This window comes from Bos indicus x Bos taurus, unplaced genomic scaffold (assembly GCF_003369695.1).
Source record: "Bos indicus x Bos taurus breed Angus x Brahman F1 hybrid unplaced genomic scaffold, Bos_hybrid_MaternalHap_v2.0 SuperScaffold_100126, whole genome shotgun sequence".
Lineage (NCBI taxonomy): Eukaryota > Metazoa > Chordata > Mammalia > Artiodactyla > Bovidae > Bos > Bos indicus x Bos taurus.
In genome coordinates, this window is record NW_020867066.1 from 1174823 (window position 1) to 1195195 (window position 20373).

At 41.0% G+C, this 20373-nt stretch overlaps 1 protein-coding gene across 2 annotated transcripts in view; it reads right to left on the minus strand.

The window, feature by feature from the left end:
- Positions 1 to 20373, minus strand: part of LOC113888430 (multidrug resistance-associated protein 4-like) — a 547902-nt gene that overhangs the window by 441125 nt on the left and 86404 nt on the right. For both annotated transcript variants that reach the window (XM_027535554.1, XM_027535553.1), the window contains exons 20-21: positions 18509 to 18588; positions 2183 to 2333 (exon numbers count right to left, since the gene is read on the minus strand). In XM_027535554.1, coding sequence (XP_027391355.1) covers positions 2183 to 2333; positions 18509 to 18588 — 231 coding nt within the window. The remainder of the gene's footprint in view (positions 1 to 2182; positions 2334 to 18508; positions 18589 to 20373) is intronic.

Genomic DNA, 20373 nt, shown 5'->3' on the forward strand with positions numbered 1-20373 from the left:
AATGTACCAGAGACCTGCTTTGCAACAAGACTATTGAATGGCTCCATTTCATGGTGCTCAGTTGTGTCTGACTCTTTGTGACCCCATGCACTGTAGCCCATCAAGCTCCTCTGTCCATAGAATTTTCCAGGCAAGATTACCAGAGTGGGCTGCCACTTCCTACTCTAGGGGATCTTCCCAACCCAGGGCCTGAACCCGTGTCTCTTGCATCTCCTGCATTGCAGGAGGATTCTTTATCACTAGTGCCACCTGGGAAGCCCAACGCCATTTCACAAGTCAGCCTCAAATTATAAAACGTGTGAGGCCTTGTCTACAGAAGACTGGATGGAGCTCTTCCCTTCCTTTTCTGCCTCCCTGCATCCTACCATTCCTACCAGCTCACATCAGCAGGACGTCATACATACCTGGACTCTACTGTTGTGCATCCCATTCAAATACCTCCTGAGACCAAAACTCATGGGAGTTTAGCTGATTCTCCTGACGACCAAAAATTTTTCTATAGCTTTTATGAAACTAACAACCACTCTATTATGCAAATACTTAGGATAAATGCCTCTTAAGAATTTATTATCAATAATAATTATAATAATAATTAATATATATAAACTAATGCTAAATATATATTAAAATAATAATAATAACAAAACATTTAAATGCCACAATAAAAAATCCCCTTTGTTTTGATGAACTTAGATTTTTTTTTATTTCCACTTAGTATCTACTAGATACTAAGAACCATGGAACTCAATATACTTCTCTTCTTGGCTTAGTTTATGGAAAGTTCAGTAGTAACTATCCATGGTTAAGGTTTGTGATATCAATACAAACATCTTCCTTCCTTTTTGACTATTGTCCTTATACCTTTAAAAAAATACATTTAACAGTTCTACTTTCCTTATGATTTCTTATGGTTTTTAATATTGATGAAATATGTGCGTTAATAATATAAGCTCTGATATAATCTACCCTCTGTGAATAGCTGTAGAACAGAAGGATTGGTCATAAAATGTGTTCCCCATCATTCTAAGCTACAAAGTTAGACAGAATACTAGACTGCATGCCTACTGAACAGATCCCATGCTGTGTACTTCTAAGGGGATTATTTTCAGCATCATTTATATGAACAGCCTTGGGGATGGTAGAACACAAATAGTGTGTTCACCCCAAATGCTGTTGATGATAAACAGTAAACCTGAAAGTAACAGCACTTAGCTTTTTAAAACAATTAACAACTGTAACTTAATTGCATCTTTTAGGTATGGGGAAAAATGTATTTTTCAAATATATCATTTCTGGTATATGAATACATTTCCTGATACCTCTTTTTCTTTTCCTAATATTTTCCTTTCCTTGTCATTTCTAGTAACTCTGGGGTAAGAAAATTCCCCTGTTTCCCTTGTATATTCGTTCCAGTGTAATGAAATATTTTATTTTTAATAAAAGTATTTATAGACTGGCTGCTCTGTTAGGAAGTATGTCATGAACAAGACATAAATGGTCCCTATCCTCAAATTCACCTGCTGCTGCTGCTAAATCTCTCAGTTGTCTCTGACTCTGTGCGACCTCACTGACTGTAGCCCATCACGCTCCTCTGTCCGTGGGATTCTCCAGGCAACAATACTGCAGTGGGTTGCCATTTCCTTCTCCAGGAGATCTTTCTGACCCAGGGACTGAACCTGTATCTCTTATGTCTCCTGCATTGGCAGGTAGGTTCTTTACCACTCGTGCCAACTGGGAAGCTGCCCTTGAACAAGTCGATATCTGGTGCCTCAGCCTTCCTGTCTGTGAAATGGAGAGATGCCAGACTGTCTCTGATGGTTAGGATGCAGCTCTCTTTGAAAGCCAGTGATGACCCCCACGTGCCTGCAAAATCCACCCTTCCCAAGGATTCCACCCAGAAAGGCAGTGGATCTGGGATGTCTAAGAAGCAGGAGGTAAACAGTTCCCTGGAATCAGGATGTGGCAGGGAAAACTCACCTCTTTGTGCTAAAATACAAAGCTACAGCTGACCTGCCACCTTAAGGGCCACACTGAATAGGGCCCATAATATTCAATTACCTAACGTTAACTTAGTGAGAAATTCCAGAAGACAGTCTGCAGGATTTCAGGGGTCTGGTTAATGAAATGGCATAAAGGAAAGCCAGCCTACTTTGCCAAACCAACCTGAGAGTCCCGTACTCACTTGCACATTCCAGGCGTTTAATATCTCGTGAAGTCTCTGAGAAATATCGCTGGAGAAAAAAGAAAGCGATGCCAAGGGGAATCACAGGTATTGCAATCCAAGGAATCACTGCCACCATCACGCCTACTACACCAATCACAAGTAAAAAAGCCTAAAACAGTGAAAAAAGATACAGAGGTGTCTTTGTTAAGGATTTTTTTCAAAGATAAACTTTAATGTTTTTTTAGGATTAACTCTTTTCCCAAAAGATGTGTTGGAATAATAGAGAATGTTTTTCCTATTATTATCCAAAGAAATAAAATAATGTGTGGTTCTCGAGGTATTTATTGCATGTGTCAAACACTATGAGAATTTTTCAGGTATTAGCTCCTTTGATACACTCAGTAGCCCTATGATGCAGGCATCACTACTTTTAACAGATGAGAGAATATTTGAAACTCCCAGGGAAAAAGACTTGAATACCGAACTATCAGGAGTCAACAAGTGTTACTAGAAATGAGCGAGCAGGTATCACAGAGGAGGAATCCAGAAGCCTCAGCTACACATGTCAGGTCATAGAAGTGGTTGATTATAAATTCAGTGTCCAGAAAAGTAGGAAAAAATTCAAATGCTGATCTTTGGAAATAGGAATTCTCTTTTTTGGTTTTCAATCCATAGTTAATATTTACTGAGTACTGACTGTGTACAGGGCCACACATTCAACACTTCACATGTATTAACTCTTTAATCCTCACAATAATCCTATGTAGTAACAGTATTATCTCATTTTACAGATGGAGACACTGAGGTACATAAAGAAGAAAAACAACTTGATCAAGACTACAAAGCCGAAGTCGCAAACCTGGAGAGCCCACGTCATGAGCTATTATGACACATTTAAGCTTGCCCCCAATGTACATCCAACTTTCCACCATTATGCTAAGCATGTAAAATGTCCATTTCAAAGTTTAATGATTAAACACCAACAGATACCATTTATCAGACGTTTAATGCATATAAGGCACTGTGCCAAGATTTCTATGAACACTCATTTAATCATTTGATCCCATAATGTGATTTTATGTTGGGAAATGACCTTGGTCTAAAAAGAAGACAGAAAGAATAGAAACCAAACATTACATGCTGCTGCTTTAAGTATCCATCTTGATAAGGAAAAGTATGATATCACAATGGACAACTTCAGGCGATAGGAATGCAATCAACACTTAGGGTCTGCCTGCTATGGAAGTGGGGTCGATACTGGGGATGTGTAGATTCACATGGTCTGGGTCAAAGCCTCTGAAGTTTATGATCTCAGGTGGAGACAAATCCATGACAATCTGCACAAGGCAGAGAGGGCAGAGGAAACACAGGGAAGAATATATGAACCCTTTTTAAAGAAATCTAAAAGAGATTGATAACTGAATTTCACAGGCTGGTTTAGCAAACAGAGAGTGGCATGAATAATTTGCAGGTAGTAATCATACCTGTTACGAATTTTGGCCAAAAAGGAGGCAGGAGAAGGTTGAGATGCTTGTCTGAGTTAACACTGGTTTTTCTGGGTCCTCTCAGCCCGAGCACCTGCATCCCATGCTCTCCATCCCAGGGCCTCCCCCTCCTTGTCACCCAGGGCAACTGGCCCTGGTACATCTCTAAGGGATGGGTTAGGGTGGGTAGTGCCTGTATCACAGAGACTTGGGTTATCATTTCATAGCTCTTCCAGATCAGTTTTCTAAGAGGATCTTCACAACTATCTTGTGAATAAGAAAAGTAAGAACTATCATTTCCATTTGTAGATTAGAAACATGAAGCTGGGAGAACAAGTGACTGTCCTAAGTTTTTCCAGGAAGGACTGCAGGTCATGGAGAAAGACAGGAGTGGTTTGTACTCAGGTAATCCAAGAGCCACAGCTGCAGGAGGAGGAGCCTAGAAGGAGGAGGAATCTTCCAGAACTGTGACTCTGTGGCCAGGAGCCCTAGTGAAGCAAACTGCATTATCTGGATGGAGACCCATGTGCTTTCCCTGTTTCTCTCATCTGTGCCATGGTGTCAATATAAAACTCAGAATGAAGAGGATGGAATCCTGAAGGAATAAATCCTAATCATAAATGAGGGAAAATAGGCCTGTCTGATCTCTCTCCTATTAGACCTCAGTTCAGTTGCTCAGTTGTGTCCGACTGTTTGCGACCCCGTGGACTGCAGCATGCCAGGCCTGCCAGTCTATCACCAACTCCCGGAGTTTACCCAAACTCATGTCCATCGAGTTGGTGATATCATCCAGCTATCTCATTCTCTTTTGTCCCCTTCTCCTCCTGCCTGCAATCTTTCCCAGCATCAGGGTCTTTTCCAATGAGTCACCTATTAGACCTACAGATGAACAATTTCTTAACAAACACTGGTTTAACTGTGTATCCCACACTACTACAACCTTCATGTTCTTGGGGTAGGGTCCTTCCAGTTCCTTCCATGTCTGGTCTTAAGTAAAGTCACTAGGGGTGTCATCATTGGTCGTTAGGGAAAAAAAACCTGCTGAAACATCAATCAGGAAAAAATCCAAATTACAGTTCGTTTGGGTTTTTTTGTTTTTGTTTTTGTTTTTTTAGAAAACTCACATTATTTGACTGAACAATATTCACCAGTTTCAATCATCTGTTTCTACCCAGTTAAGGGCCTTTAATGACTAACCCAGCCTGCCAGATAACCTGGGAAGTGACATAAGATCAAAATGAAGGGAGCTGTGCCAATGCTTCTTCCTTGCGTACACATTAAAGACCAGTAACTATTGCTCTCAAAAGATCCCGAGTTAGGTTATGTCCTTCAGATTTCATGCCCCTAAATTCTGAAACAATTCAAATAGACCTTCTCTAAGAGTTTTCTTTCTACTTGAAGGTCATACTATAGCCAGTCTTATAGTGGATTAAATATTATGTAAACACACACACATTATATATATATATATATATACACACACACACACATATACATACACACATACACAAAATGTATAGGTTTACATTTTAAGTATCTATGTATATACATTTATGAATATTTTATTTATTTCCAGCTCTCTCAAACTCTTTGCAAAAGTTGGTAGAAGGCAAAAATAGGATCTGAGCAAAAAGTCAACACTCTAACAAAGGAAACAGAATATTCCTGGGTCCAATAAACATCCCTTTCTTGAAGCCAATCTCATATCTTCCTTCCACATTCCCAGGATTCCAAGGAACCTAATCCAAGCTACACACACAATTCCTCCCATCTGACTGGATTTCAGGCCCATCTGATGGCCCACAGCACCATGGCCAGTACTTCTGTAACTATTTCTCACGATGGCACTGAGACAATGATGTGTACACAGCAAGAGACGTGTTGACCCAGAAGCAAGTGACCCAAGTCCTGATGCCCCAGGAAATAAGGGGAATCATTTTTTAATATGTTTATAACCTATTTGGAGCACACCATTTGAGAATTCTATGAAAAGTCTATCATTCCATATGAATAAATGCAAACATTCAAGGATAGTATTTCACTTGAAAGCACATGGTGAATTTTCACAAGTCAGAACGAATCTTTAGTTTGCACAGATGACAACGTACACTTGGAGGGGAAATTCCATTAGACAGCTATTGAGGTATCTGAGACTGTTAATTTTCAAGAGGGTTTAGGGCTCACCCTAAATTAACAGGGATGGTAAGATCCCCCACCCACTTTTAATGTTAGTAAATCTGGGATATTGCAACACCATAAAAGGATGGTGGTGGGAATTAAATGGGATTATGTACATAATGTGCTTACCAGTTTATGGATAACAAATATAAACTCTAAGTCCATCATTATCACGTTTCAGTGTGCTTGGTCACAGCAGCCAGGGGAGGAGGGAACAGTGTACTACAGATTTAAGGGCTTAAAGAACCTTAAGAATCTCATGAAGCTGGACCCTAAGAGGCCACTCATTCTAACCCCTGGAACAGCTGAGTACTATCCAAGGATATACCAGAGCAGGTGATGCTTCTCTTAGATGTGGTGATGATGTACAAAGTGACTGTCGCTTTTCTCTAGCCACAGAGAAAATTGAATCTAAGGTCCATTTTGTTTGAAGAAGTTCTTTTAGAAATAATATGACCAATAAATCTCATTTAGTACAGTTTTTGTCCTCTCTGTATTTTCTTCCAAATTCTAGGTCTTCCAAAAATTGATAATATTAAGGTTACGGCAGCAAGTCAAGATTTTTTGAGATTTTTTTTTTCTTATTCCTTATTCTCTTTGTTTCAACTTCTGCTGCTTCTTTGAGAAAACTTACTGTTATGAAACTGCTGAGAATTTAAGGAAAACTAAAGAAAAAGTGGAACACCTGTGAATTAACTAAACCAACCAAATTATTCAATTCAGTCCAAAGAGAAGATCAATTTGACTTTTTCTGTTTCATGTACCATGAACTGGTCTATTGATATCAAAGGAAGTACAAGAGCTAGATTTTGTACACTACTGAATCTTAGGAAATTCAACTGTGTCCACTCCAGTTCAGCCTCTTGGTACAGGCAAAGAGTCTGCTTAGGATGTCAGGATGACTAAAGCAGTCATCTCCCATCTCCCATCATCAGAAAGGATGTTGTCCTGTGAAGCTATTTCTGACAAGCCACAGTAAGTTCAGTCACTCTGCTGCAGCTGCTAAGTCGCTTCAGTCATGTCCGACTCTGTGCGACCCCATAGACAGCAGCCCACCAGGCTTCCCCATCCCTGGGATTCTCCAGGCAAGAACACTGGAGTGGGTTGCCACTTCCTTCTCCAATGCATGAAAGTGAAAAGTCAAAGTGAAGTCGCTCAGTCGTGTCCGACTCTTCGCAACCCCATGGACTGCAGCCTACCAGGCTCCTCCATCCATGGGATTTTCCAGGCAAGAGTACTGGAGTGGGGTGCCATCGCCTTCTCCAGTCAGTCGTGTCCAGCTCTTTGCAATCCCATGGACTGCATCATACCAGGTCTCCCTGTATGTCCATCACCAACTCCTGGAGCTTGCTCAAACTCATATCTATTGAGTCAGTGATGCCATCCAACCATCTCATCTTCTGTCACCCCCTTCTCCTCCTGCCTTCAATCTTTCCCAGCATCAGGGTCTTTTCCAATGAGTCAGTTTTTTGCATTAGGTGGCCAAAGTATTGAAGCTTCAGCATCAGTCCTTCCAATGAATATTCAGGACTGATTTCCTTTAGGATGGACTGGTTTAATTTCCTTGCTGTTCAAGGGACTCCCAACAGTCTTCTCCAACACCACAGTGCAAAAGCATCAATTCTTTGGTGCTCAGCTTTCTTTGTAGTCCAACTCTCACATCGTTACATGACTACCGTAGCTTTGACTAGACGGACCTTTGTCAAGAAGTAATGTCTTTACTTTTCAATATGCTGTCGAGGCTGGTCATAACTCTTCTTCCAAGGAGCAAGCTTCTTTTAATTTCATGGTTGCAGTCACCATCTGCAGTGATTTTGAATCCCTCCAAAATGAATTCGATCATTGTTTCCACTGTTTCCCCATCTACTTGCCATGAAATGGTGGGAGCATATTTCATGATCTTCCTATTTTGAATTTGAGTTTTTAGCCTGATTTTTCACTCTCCTCTTTCACTTTCATCAAGATGCTCTTTAGTTCCTTTTCACTTTCTGCCATAAAGGTGGTGTCATCTGCATATCTGAAGTTATAGACATTTCTCCTGGCAATCTTGATTTCAGTTTGTGCTTCATCCAGCCCAGCATTTTGCATGATATACTCTGCATATAAGTTAAATAAGCAGGGTGACAATATACAGCCTTGACGTACTTCTTTCCCAATTTGGAACCAGTCTGTTGTTCTAACTGTTGCATCTTGACCTGCATACAGATTCTCAGGAGGCAGGTAACCCAGATAACCACAATGGTGTGATCACTCACCTAGAGCCAGACATCCTGGAATGTGAAGACAAGTGGGGCTTAGGAAGTATCACTATGAACAAAGCTAGTGGAGGTGATGGAATTCCAGCTGAGCAACTTCAATTCCTAAAAGATGATGCTGTTCGAGTACTGCACTCAATATGCCAGCAAATTTGGAAAATGCAACAGTAACCACAGGACTGGAAAAGGTCAATTATCATTCAAATACGGAAGAAAGACAATGCCAAAGAATGCTCAGACTACCACACAATTGTACTTATCTCACATGGTAGCAAAATAATGCTCAAAACTCTCTAAGCTAGGCTTCAACAGTACGTGAACTGAGAACTTTCAGAGGCTCAAGCTGGATTTAGAAAAGACAGAGGAACTGGAGATAAAATTGCCAAAATCTGTTGGATCATAGGAAAAGCAAGAGAATTTCAGAAAAATATCTACATTATTATTGACAAACCACGCTGTCATCTAAATAAATTGTTACTGAAGTATACACAAAAGCAGTAAAGAAATAGAAAAAATAATGCTTATGAAAAATATTAATGGTTTTGCTTAAAAACCTGTTTAATCAAAAAATTTGAAAAATATAAAACTGCTTTATTATTAGCACCCAGGGCAAATTTTCTCATAATACTGAAGAAATTGTATAATTCTCACCAAAAACTTCATGGATATTCTGCCCTCGCAAATACCAATAATGGATGACATTTCATGAGGCTTGGCATGTGTCCCACCTCTCAATTGTTCTACAGGCCTCCTTTAATTTTATTCTCACAGCAAATCTGAGTAAGAAGGATTATTCTCTCCTTTTATAAAACTGGAAAGTGATACTCAGAGAGATTTAGCAATTTGCCCAAAGTCAAGAACCCACCTGGAATGCAGGAGCCTAAGGAGATGTGGGTTCAATCCCTGGGTTGGAAAGATCCCCTAGAGGAGGAAATGGCAACCCACTTCATCATGCCTGCCTGGAAAATCTCATGGGCTCCCCAGAGGATACTGGTGGGCTACAGTCCATGGGGTCTCAAAGAGCCAGACAGAACTGAACACACTGGTAATTCAGTCATTCTGACCCCAAGAGTGTCCTTTTCATTTCTGCCCAATACTGTATCCCAAATACAGATAAAATAAATATTTTAAAATTAATATCTAGATATACTCCCAGAGAAGGCAATGGCAACCCACTCCAGTACTCTTGCCTGGAAAATCGCATGGACATAGGAGCCTTGTAGGCCAGCACTCCATGGGGTTGCTAAGAGTCAGACTCGACTGAGCGGCTTCACTTTCACTTTTCATGCATTAGAGAAGGAAATGGCAACCCACTCCAGTGTTCTTGCCTGGAGAATTCCAGGGACGGCGGAGCCTGGTGGGCTGCTGTCTATGGGGTCGCACAGAGTCAGACATGACTGAAGCTACTTAGCAGCAGCAGCAGCAGATATACTCCATTATTATATATTTCCTTCCGTCTGCATTTTCCAGGTTTGTTTGGTTTCTTGGGGTTGTATCTGGTTTCTCCCATGCAGGGATGACTTCCAGATTTCTTTTTATTAGGGAATAACAGCCTGCTCAGCTCACAGAGCAGACTGATCATTAAAATGTCTTAAAAATGCTAATAGAGCATACTAACTTGTGTTGATTTAAGAATTATTATTTAAATTAAAAACGAACGTTTTACGAGAAAGATGAGTTCTAAGCCCAGAACATAAAATGTCTCTGGCGGGGTGGGGTGGAAGCCCAATAATTTTAATGAATACGTAAATCCCAAGGACATGAAATTAGGCTGAGTATTTTAAATGTTCAATATCTATATATGGGTAGTAGTAAAAACACTAAATTTCCACAGGAAGACTCTACTGCTAGAATGAACACCATATTCTAATGCTGAAGATTTAAAATATTCCTGTTGAAGAAGGAATTCATAGGGCATGGACCCCATCTTAGGCCTGTTCATGCTTGGCCACCTCTCCAATGGACTCTGGACTCTGTGCTTAGTGCCTATGGAAACTACAATAGAAGGATAAGACCCCCTCTGGACAGGGGAATCTTGAAGATCACATCCAGGTTACTCATCGCCTAAGAGAAAACAGACTCTAATCACCCCTGCCTCCGGACAGGTCATAAATTCTTTCTGTATCTATTGGAGTGTAACTGCAGGCTTATTGATTGTTAACTGTTTGAACACCTAACACTTGTAACACTTGAATAATGGGGTTATTGTGATTGTATTTACCCTTCCTTTGTTTTATGTAAGTCTCAAGGAAATTGAGGTGGTGGGTTTGGACATGTACACATGGGGTATAAAAGATTTTCACAAACACTGGTTGGGGTCCTTGCCTAAAAGGAGACTCTGCTTTGGGCCCACCAGTGTAATAAACTGCACTCCACTATCTGCATTGTCCTTCTGAGTGAGTTTCCCGGAACGCATGGCTATAACACTCTAACAAGCACAGTTTGAATATATGATCTGTTTGCCTCTAGCTTCCAAATTACTTACATTCCTGTTACAACAGACAAGTAGCTAACATGATTGTATATGTACAAAGTCCTATAGAATTTTAGAAAACACCACCAACTCCAGGAAATGCAAAGTGAATTCTCAAATAAATCAATTGCTTTCTATATCCTAGCAATGAAATTTATTTAAATTCATAGCAATGAATTTAAAAATGGTATTTTATCTTTGCATTCACATGGATGCTTTTGAACTGTGGTGTTGGAGAAGACTCTTGAGAGTCCCTTGGACAGCAAGGAGATCAAATCAGTCAATCCTAAAGGAAATCGGTCCTGAATACTCATTGGAAGGACTGATGTTGAAGCTGAAACTTCAATGCTTTGGCCACCTGATGTGAAGAACTGACTCATTTGAAAAGACCTTGATGCTGGGAAAGATTGAAGGCAGGAGGAGAAGGGGACTACAGAGAATGAGATGCTTGGATGGCATCACCGATTCAAAGGAAATGAGTTTAAGCAAGCTCTAGGAGTTGGTTAGGGACAGGAAAGCCTGGAATGCTTCAGCCCATGGGGTCACAAAGAGTCGGACATGACTAAGTGACTGAACTGAATTCACTTAAACTGAACTCATTAAATTCATTCAGGAATAAATTGAACCAAAAAGATTGGTGGAACAAAACAAAAGATCCAGACACAGACTTCCTCACATATAGTCAAATGATTTTAAATCAAGGTGCCAATTCAGTGTATAAAAGTCTTTAACAAACTTGGCTAGAATAACTGGGGAAAATAAACCTAACAACTAAATACACTTTGATATGTAAAAATTAATGCAAAATGTATCAGTTTCTAAAAAAACTAGAACAATAGGAAAATATCTTCATGCTTCTAAAGATAAAGACTTCTTAGGATACAAAATCATAAATCATAAGAGGAAAAAAAGGTAAACATGAGAGGGTAACAGGCAGGAAGGCTAGGGGTCTCCAAAGGGAGGAAATAGGCTGCTAAGTGTCAAACATTTTCTCTCTCTCTCTCTCTTAAAGGGCAGGAAGAAACAAACTACAAGTGCCAGATTTTTTTCCTTCTCTATACAAAATTAAAAGGAGGTTTCTTTTAAAATTCTGTGTTGCCACTAAGACACCTAGCTCCACCAGAACTTTACCCAAACCTTGAGCTAACCAATGCGTTTTTCTTATGGAAATGCTTTTCTTAAGCTATGATAATGAACTATGCATTTACCCTGGGCTCTGTCTTCAACTCAGTTCTGCCTAAGACTCAGAACAGACTTGACAAACCAGTGTGTTTTACTCATGCGAATATCCTCTTAAGCTATGTTAATGAGACTATGTCTTTGCTTGGAAACCTGCCTTTCTTCAAGATTCATGTCAATCATTTTATGGCCCAGGAAAACACCTTGAGCCAATGTTATCTCAAAATGTATGTTGTGCGTGAGGAGCCACAAGTGATTTTGCAACCCAAGAAAATAAAATCTGTCACTGTAACCACTTTTACCCCATCTATTTGCCATGAAGTGATGGGACCAAACACCATGATCTTAGTGTTTTGAATGTTGAGTTTTAAGCCAGCTTTTTCATTCTCTTCTTTCAACTTCATCAAGAGGCTCTTTAGTTCCTCTTTGCTTTCTGCCATTATGTGGTATCATCTGGATATCTGAGGCTGTTGATACTTCTTGCAACCTTGATTTCAGCTTGTTATTCATCCAGCCCAGCATTTCACATGATGTACTCTGCATATAATTTAAATAAGCAGGGTGACATTATACAGCTTTGACATACCCCTTTCCCAATATTGAACCAGTCTGTTGTTTCATGTCTGCTTCTAACTGTTGCTTCTTGACCTGCATACAGATTTCTCAGAAGGCAGGTAAAGTGGTCTGGTATTCCCATCTCTTTAAGAATTTTTCCACACTTTGTTGTGATCCACACAGTCAAATGCTTTAGTGTAGTCAATAAAGAAGTAGATGTTTTTCTGTAATTCCCTTGCTTTTCCTATGATTCAACAGTTGTTGGCAATTTAATCTCTGGTTCCACTGCCTTTTCTAAATCTTGTACATCTGAAAGTTCTCGTTCACGTATTGGTGAAGCCTAGCTTGAAGGATTTTGAGCCTTACTTTGCTGGCAAGTGAAATGAGTGCAACTGTACGGTAGTTTGAACATTCTTTGGCATTGCCCTTCTTTGGGACTTGAATGTAAGATGACCTTTTCCAGTCCTGTAGCCACTGCTGAGTTTTCCAAGTTTGCTGGCATATTGAGTACAGCACTTTCACAGCATCACCTTTTAGGACTTGAAATAGCTCAACAGGAATTCCATCACCTTCACTAGCTTTGTATGTAGTAATGCTTCTTAAGGCCAACTTGACTTCACACTCCAGAATGTTTGCCTCTAGGTGAGTGAACACACCATCATGGTTGTCTGAGTCATGAAGATCTTTTTTGTATAGTTCTTCTGTATATTCTTGCCACCTCTTCTTAATATCTTCTGCTTCTGTTAGGTCCTTGCCATTCTGTACTTTATTATGCCCATCTTTGCATGAAATGTTCCCCTGGTATCTCTAATTATTTGAAGGGATCTCTAGTATTTCCCAATGTTATCTGTCACTTTGGCAAACTCTGTGAAAATTATATTAATTTGAACTATTTTGTGCTCAATGGTCTATTTTGAGAATGGTTGATTTTTATTCTGAGTCTACATGGGAAAATGTCCATTTAAGTCTTCAAGGATTGCAAAGCCTAGAATCTATGTAATGCAAACTCATGAGGTAATATTTATGAGCCTGAAAACTGTGTGTCACAATAGTTTTAACTCAACATCATGCCTTTAGCAGACTATTTCTCCTACTTAAAAATGCATTTGGTGTTTTAAAATAACAGTGCATTATTTAGTGCACATCTGCATATCTGAGATTATTGATTTTTCTCCTGGCAATCTTGATTCCAGCTTGTGCTTCATCCACCTTGGCATTTTGCATGATGTACTCTGCATATAATTTAAATAAGCAGTGTGACAATATATAGCCTTGACTTATGGCAGAAAGTGAAGAAGAACTAAAGAGCCTCTTGATGAAAGTTAAAAAGGAGAGTGAAAAAGTTGGCTTAAACTCAACATTCAGATGTCTCAGATCATTCATTCGATCCCATCACTTCCTGGCAAATATATGGGGAAACAATGAGAGATTTTATTTTCTTGGGCTCCAAAATCACTGGAGATGGTGACTGTAGCCATGAAATTAAAAGTCACTTGCTTCTTGGAAGAAAAGCTAGGACCCACATCGACAGCATATTAAAAAGCAGAGACATTACTTTGCCTACAAAGATCCATCTAGTCAAAACTATGGTTTTTCCAGTAGTCATGTGTGAATGTGAGAGTTGGACTATAAATAAAGCTGAGTGCCTGGAGAATTGATGCTTTTGAACTGCGGTGTTGGAGAAGACTCTTGAGAGTCCCTTGGACAGTAAAGAGATCCAAGCAGTTCATCCTAAAGGAAATCAGTCCTGAATATTCATTGGAAGGACTAATGCTGAAGCTGAAACTCCAATTCTTTGGCCACCTGATGTGAAGAACTGACTTATTAGAAAAGACCCTGATGCTGGGAAAGATTGAAGGCACGAAGAGAAGGGGACTACAGAGGATGAGATGGTTGGATGGCATCACTGACTCGATGGACATAAGTTTCAGCAAGCTCTGGGGGTTGATGATGGACAGGGAAGCCTGGCATGCTGCAGTTCATGGGGTTGCAAAGAGTTGGACATGACAGAGCGACTGAACTAAATTGATCTGATTTAGTGCTCAAGATGCACTTTGCTTTTGGGCTAAGAATTTTATTAAAACAACTTCATTTTGTCTTCCCAATAAACCTTATAAAGTTGGTATTATTTTCCCTGTTTTACAGAGAGGACGTGTTGTTTTTGTGCAGCAGAGATGCTAAGAGGGTGATCCGGGACTCAAACTTCAAAAGGGAGACTGTAGGCCTCCTCACTCCAGGACACTTTGAAGCTGTTGACATTATAAATGATTATCAGGTGCTGTGCTTAATAGTTCAATCATGTCTGACTCTTTGCAACCCAAGGGACTGCAGCCCACCAGGCTCCTCTGTCCATCGGGATTCTCCAGGCAAGAGTACTGGAGTGGGTTGCCATGCCCTCCTTCAGAGGATCTTCCCAACCCAGGGATCAAATCCAGGTCTCCCGCATTGCAGGTGGATTCTTTACCATCTGAGCCACCAAGCACACTATACAAATTGATTTTTGTTTAATGCTACCTTTCTTCTTCATTTGGAATTGTGAACAGCTCCCCTTTGTCAATAACTATAATATGACTGAACAGGCAAGACATCTGTTGTTATAAGAGTCAGGGTACACAATGTTGTACAAACTCATGATCACCCCTCTTTTGGGATGTCGTCTCTGAATGACATCACTTGAGGGGATGGACTGTCCTGAAGTGTGGACGCACTAGTCAGAAGTCAGAATCCAGGGTTTTCACACTTGCTATCACTACTGCTGCTGCTGCTGCTGCTAAGTCACTTCAGTCATGTCTGACTCTGTGTGACCCCATAGACAGCAGCCCACCAGGTTCCCCCATCCCTGGGATTCTCCAGACAAGAACACTGGAGTGGGTTGCCATTTCCTTCTCCAATGCATGAAAGTGAAAAGTGAAAGTGAAGTCTCTCAGTCATGTTCAACCCTCAGCGACCCCATGGACTGCAGCCTACCAGGCTCCTCCGTCCATGGGATTTGCCAGGCAAGAGTACTGGAGTGGGGTGCCATTGCCTTCTCCATGCTATCACTACTACAAAATATTAAACAAATTACCTGAGATCATTTAAGAGAATGAGAAGGAATTAGATAAGGAAGAGTATATGGAATAAACCCTTTAGCAGTAATAAACATGAAAATAATCAAGTATTTTCCAAGGTTTATAAAATGTACCAAGGCTGATCAGAATCATCAGGAATGAGTTCCAACCCACTTGACACTAACTGCATCCTTTGAAACAAAGCTGAACAAGCCCCTTCCTGACCCCACTCTCAATAGTGACAGAGAGAAAAGACTGCTTCCCACATAGGAACTGAGCTTCTGGCAGCACCTCCTGTTCCACTACCCACAGGAGCATTTTCCTTTCTTCTGGGATGAAAGGTCACTTCATAGAAACTCCACCCACTTCCTGAACCAGACTCCCTAACTGCTCCAGCTCCCACATACAGTTTGCCTTTCAGGGCTTCCTCCAAGGTACTTGCACAATTCAGATTCCAAAGGCAGCAAGAGGTGAGTTTCTATGTGGTTCCTTTCCCTGGGTTTCCATGATAGCTCAGTTGGTAAAGAATCTGCCTGCAATGCAGGAGACCCCAGTTTGATTCCTGGGTAGGGAAGATCCCCTGGAGAAGGGATAAACTATCCACTCCAGTATTCTTGGGCTTTCCTTGTAGCTCAGCTGGTAAAGAATCCACCTACAATGCAGGAGATCTGGGTTCAATCCCTGGTTTGGGAAGATCGCTTGGAGAAGGGATAGGCTGCCTACTCCAGTATTCTGCCCTGGAGAATTCCAAGGACTGTATAGTTCATGGGGTCACAAAGAGTTGGACATGACTGAGTGACTTTCATTTTGTTTTCCCTCCTCTCAGGGTCCTGGAAGACGGCTTTGTGCCTGACTCACCCCTGTACCTCAGGGTCTTAACTTTAATCCCTATTTGTTGAATGGAAAGAGAGAGAGAGAGAATACCACCCACCACCTCACACATACCCCCAACTCAAACTACAAACCCAAACAGCAACACCTCCTCAGACCCTACATTCCAGATGGGCCTCTCTCCCACTTCATTCAAACCCCTTCCAGGAATAGCCTGTCTTCACTTCAACTCCCTCCACACCTCCTGGATTTGCAGCCCTTTGCACTCTGGCCTCCTCACATCTGGAACCTGCTTCTCAGGTCACTGACACCTCCTGATCCCAAATCAACCAACAACTCTCCGTGGGCTCACCTTCTCATTTGCATTGAGCAGACCTGTCCTTTCTCATGTCTGCACCTTGTCTCCTCCTCTCGTTCCTTGCTGTTCACTGTGTGTCTCCTCTGCTTGCCTCCTCTCTCAGCTTTCTCTCTAAATATCAAGGCTTCCAAAAGTTTCTGATCTTGGTCCCTAAACATGCCTCACTCTCCCTGGGCAATCTTATCCATCTTCACAAATTCAACTACTACCTTCTCAGTGAAGAATACACTGGTGCCATTCCAGGTCTCTCCTTCAAATACCAGACTCTAACTTTCAATGACATTTAGGGCACCTCCATCTGGAGGACCTGGACTTCAACATAATTGAACTACAAGTGGAAAAGCTGGGATTGGAAATCAGTGAGACTGAAATTTTCTCTCCTCACATGACTGTTTATCCTGAAATCAGATAGCATCTGTTCCTATCCCTCTTTGCTGCTGCTGCTGCTGCTAAGTCACTTCAGTCATGTCCGACTCTGTGCAACCCCATAGATGGCAGCCCACCAGGCTCCCCCGTCCCTGGGATTCTCCAGGCAAGAACACTGGAGTAGGTTGCCATTTCCTTCTCCAATGCATGAAAGTGAAAAGTGAAAGTGAAGTTGCTCAGTCATGTCCGACTCTTCACGACCCCATGGACTGCAGCCTACCAGGCTCCTCTGCCCATGGGATTTTCCAGGCAAGAGTACTGGAGTGGGGTGCCATTGCCTTCTCCGCTATCCCTCTTTAGGTCATGCAAAAATATGTGATGGATTCTGATTATAAAGGCCAATTAACCATATGCCAAGCACACAGCAAGCCAGCCAGCTTTGGAAACCCAACCTTGACCTAGTTTATAGTAGCAAAGGAACAGAACCTTTCACAAAATCTTTTCAAAGTAATTAACAGTCACTGTCAAGATGTGATACTGCTTTACTGAAAGACTGCTTCTGGGGATAAGTAATGTAGCTAAACCCAAGAGGACACCTTTATAAAATAAGTTTCCAGAAAAGAAAAAAACAAAAAAGCACATATAACTTTGCAGTAAAAGTCCTCTGCCTCTGAGTCTCAGCTTACTTCTCATTGGTAAATAGTGGAAGCCTTTGCCCACAGGCTGTGCTGTTTGCATTCAGATATTAGTGTGCAGCTTTTGATAAATGCATTTCATTTACAAAATAAACACTTAGAAAGTCACATAGCTTGAATCACTGAAAAGCAGACAGGTGTAACAGAGAAAACACCCAAGGTGAGCAATGATACTGAATGAGGAAACAAGAGCTGAGATGATCCAGCATCATTCCTTAGAACCTCAAGTTCACAGACAAAACAAAGCCCGGATAGAAGCATTTCCGTGGGTATTTCTGCTTTTTTTTTTTTTTTTTTTAAAGATATGTTAAAACAGAGACTTCAACGTGTGAAAAGAAAAACTGCCTACAAAAACAAAGAAGACATTTTCTGAGATAACTTTGATCCTGCAATCAAATTACTGGATTAAACTCTTTGTATCAATAACTGCCCTTTACTGTCCTTGATCAAGTATTATTTTCACCTTATTATTACTAATCTTTTCTAAGTTATCACATCTGACCCTATCAAAAAAAAAATGGTGCAATAAATACTTGGCTTCTGTGGTAATACAACACATAATTTAGCTCATCTAGTCTATCTTTCCATGAGAGGTGACTGTTTCTGTTATGAAATGTGCTCACAGTAAAGGGAATCCAAGCCAGACATCTGGAATGCTGAGGGAGAATCACTTACCCAGCCTGTCGCTGCTTTAGACCAACCTTGACGTGACTGTGGAGCCACTCATGACCAGGTATTACTCATGTTAACTCAGCCTCCCAATAACAGCCGCACCTTTTTCTTACAAAACATGACCTTTGCTGAAGGTAATAGGATACATCTCCAGGCTGACAGGCCCACCCTAAGTCCCTGTGAAAAGGCCTTGAGGAACAGGCACTCTGCTACTCCCTGGGAGAACTCTGACAGGACTGGTGCATTACCTGGATGAAATCTTGAAATATCAAAGGCAGCAAGTCATCCATATGCCCAATGTCTTTGGAGAAATGATTTAAAATTCTTCCTATAAGAATAGGATAAAAGATATTACTCATTTAAGAAAAACACCAATACAGTATACTAAACAGTGTCAAACTTTATTTTTTGGGGGCTCCAAAATCAGTGCAGATGGTGATTGCAGCCATGAAATTAAGACGCTTACTCCTTGGAAGGAAAGTTATGACTAACCTAGATAGCATATTGAAAAGCAGAGACATTTGCCTTTGCCAACAAAGGTCCGTCTGGTCAAGGCTATGGTTTTTCCAGTGGTCATGTATGAATGTGAGAGTTGGACTGTGAAGAAAGCTGAGCACCGAAGAATTGATGTTTTTGAACTGTGGTGTTGGAGAAGACTCTTGAGAGTCCCTTGCACTGCAAGGAGATATAAACAGTCCATCCTAAAGGAGATCAGTCCTGGGTTTTCATTGGAAGGACTGATGCTAAAGCTGAAACTCCAGTACTTTGGCCACCTCATGCAAAGAGTTGACTCATTGGAAAAGACTCTGTTGCTGGGAGGGACTAGGAGCAGGAGAAGGGGATGACAGAGGATGAGATTTCTGGATGGCATCACCTACTTGATGGACATGAGTTTGAGTGAACTCCGGGAGTTGGTGATGGACAGGGAGGCCTGGCATGCTTGGGGTCACAAAGAGTCGGACACGACTGAACGACTGAACTGAACTGAACTGAATGCATATATATGGAATTTAGAAAGAAGGTAATAACCCTGTATGCAAGATAGCAAAAGAGACACAGATGTATTGAACAGTCTTTTGGACTCTGTGGGAGAGGGCGAGGGTGGGATGATAAGGAAGAATGGCATTGAAACATGTAAAATATCATATGTCGAACGAATCCCCAGTCCAGGTTTATGCATGATACAGGGTGTTCTGGGCTGGTGCACTGGGAGGACCCAGAGGAATGTGATGGAGAGGGAGGTGGGTGGGGGGTTCCGAATGGGGAACACATGTACACTCATGGTGGATTCAAGTCAATGTATGGCAAAACCAATACAATATTGTAAAGTAAAATAAATTAATTAATTAATAAAAAAAGATATTACTCATTTCCCTGATAGGAGCTTTCAGAGAAACAATTTATAAACAAATCAAAACATACTTTTGAAGTGTATATATTTAGGAACTTCCCTGTGGTACAGTGTCCCTAGTGCAGGGGACACAAGTTGGATCCCTGGTCCGGGAAGATCCCACATGCCACAGAGTAACTAAGCCTATGTTCCACGACTACTGAAGCCCCTGCACCTAGAGCTTGAGCTCCTCAAGAAGAGAGGCCACCACATGAGAAGCCCAAGCTCTGCAATGAAGGGGAGCCCCTGCTTGTCATAACTGGAGAAAACCCAAGCACAGCAACAAGGACCCAATGCAATTAAAAATAAATAAATAAATCTAAAAGAAGTATATGTATTAAATATTTAATATATTGGCCTTCCCATCATGGCTCAGTGGTAAAAATTCGACCTGCCAATGCAGGAGACACAAGAGACACAGGCTTAATCCCTGGGTGGGGATGATCCCCTGGAGAAGGAAGTGGCATTCACTCCAGTATTCTTGACTGGAAAATTCTATGGACAAAGGAGCCTAGTGGGCTACAGTCCATGGGACCACAAAAGAGTTGGACATAATTTAGCAATTAAACAACAAAATATATTACAAATTCAAATGAAAAAAGCTGATGTCAGTGGTAAAATGAAAGAGACAATAGGATGATACCTAAAGAGAAATAAAAATATCACCAAATGGCAGTGTCTGGGCAGTTGAAATAGAGTCCAGATTTTTAAAAGAATGGGGAA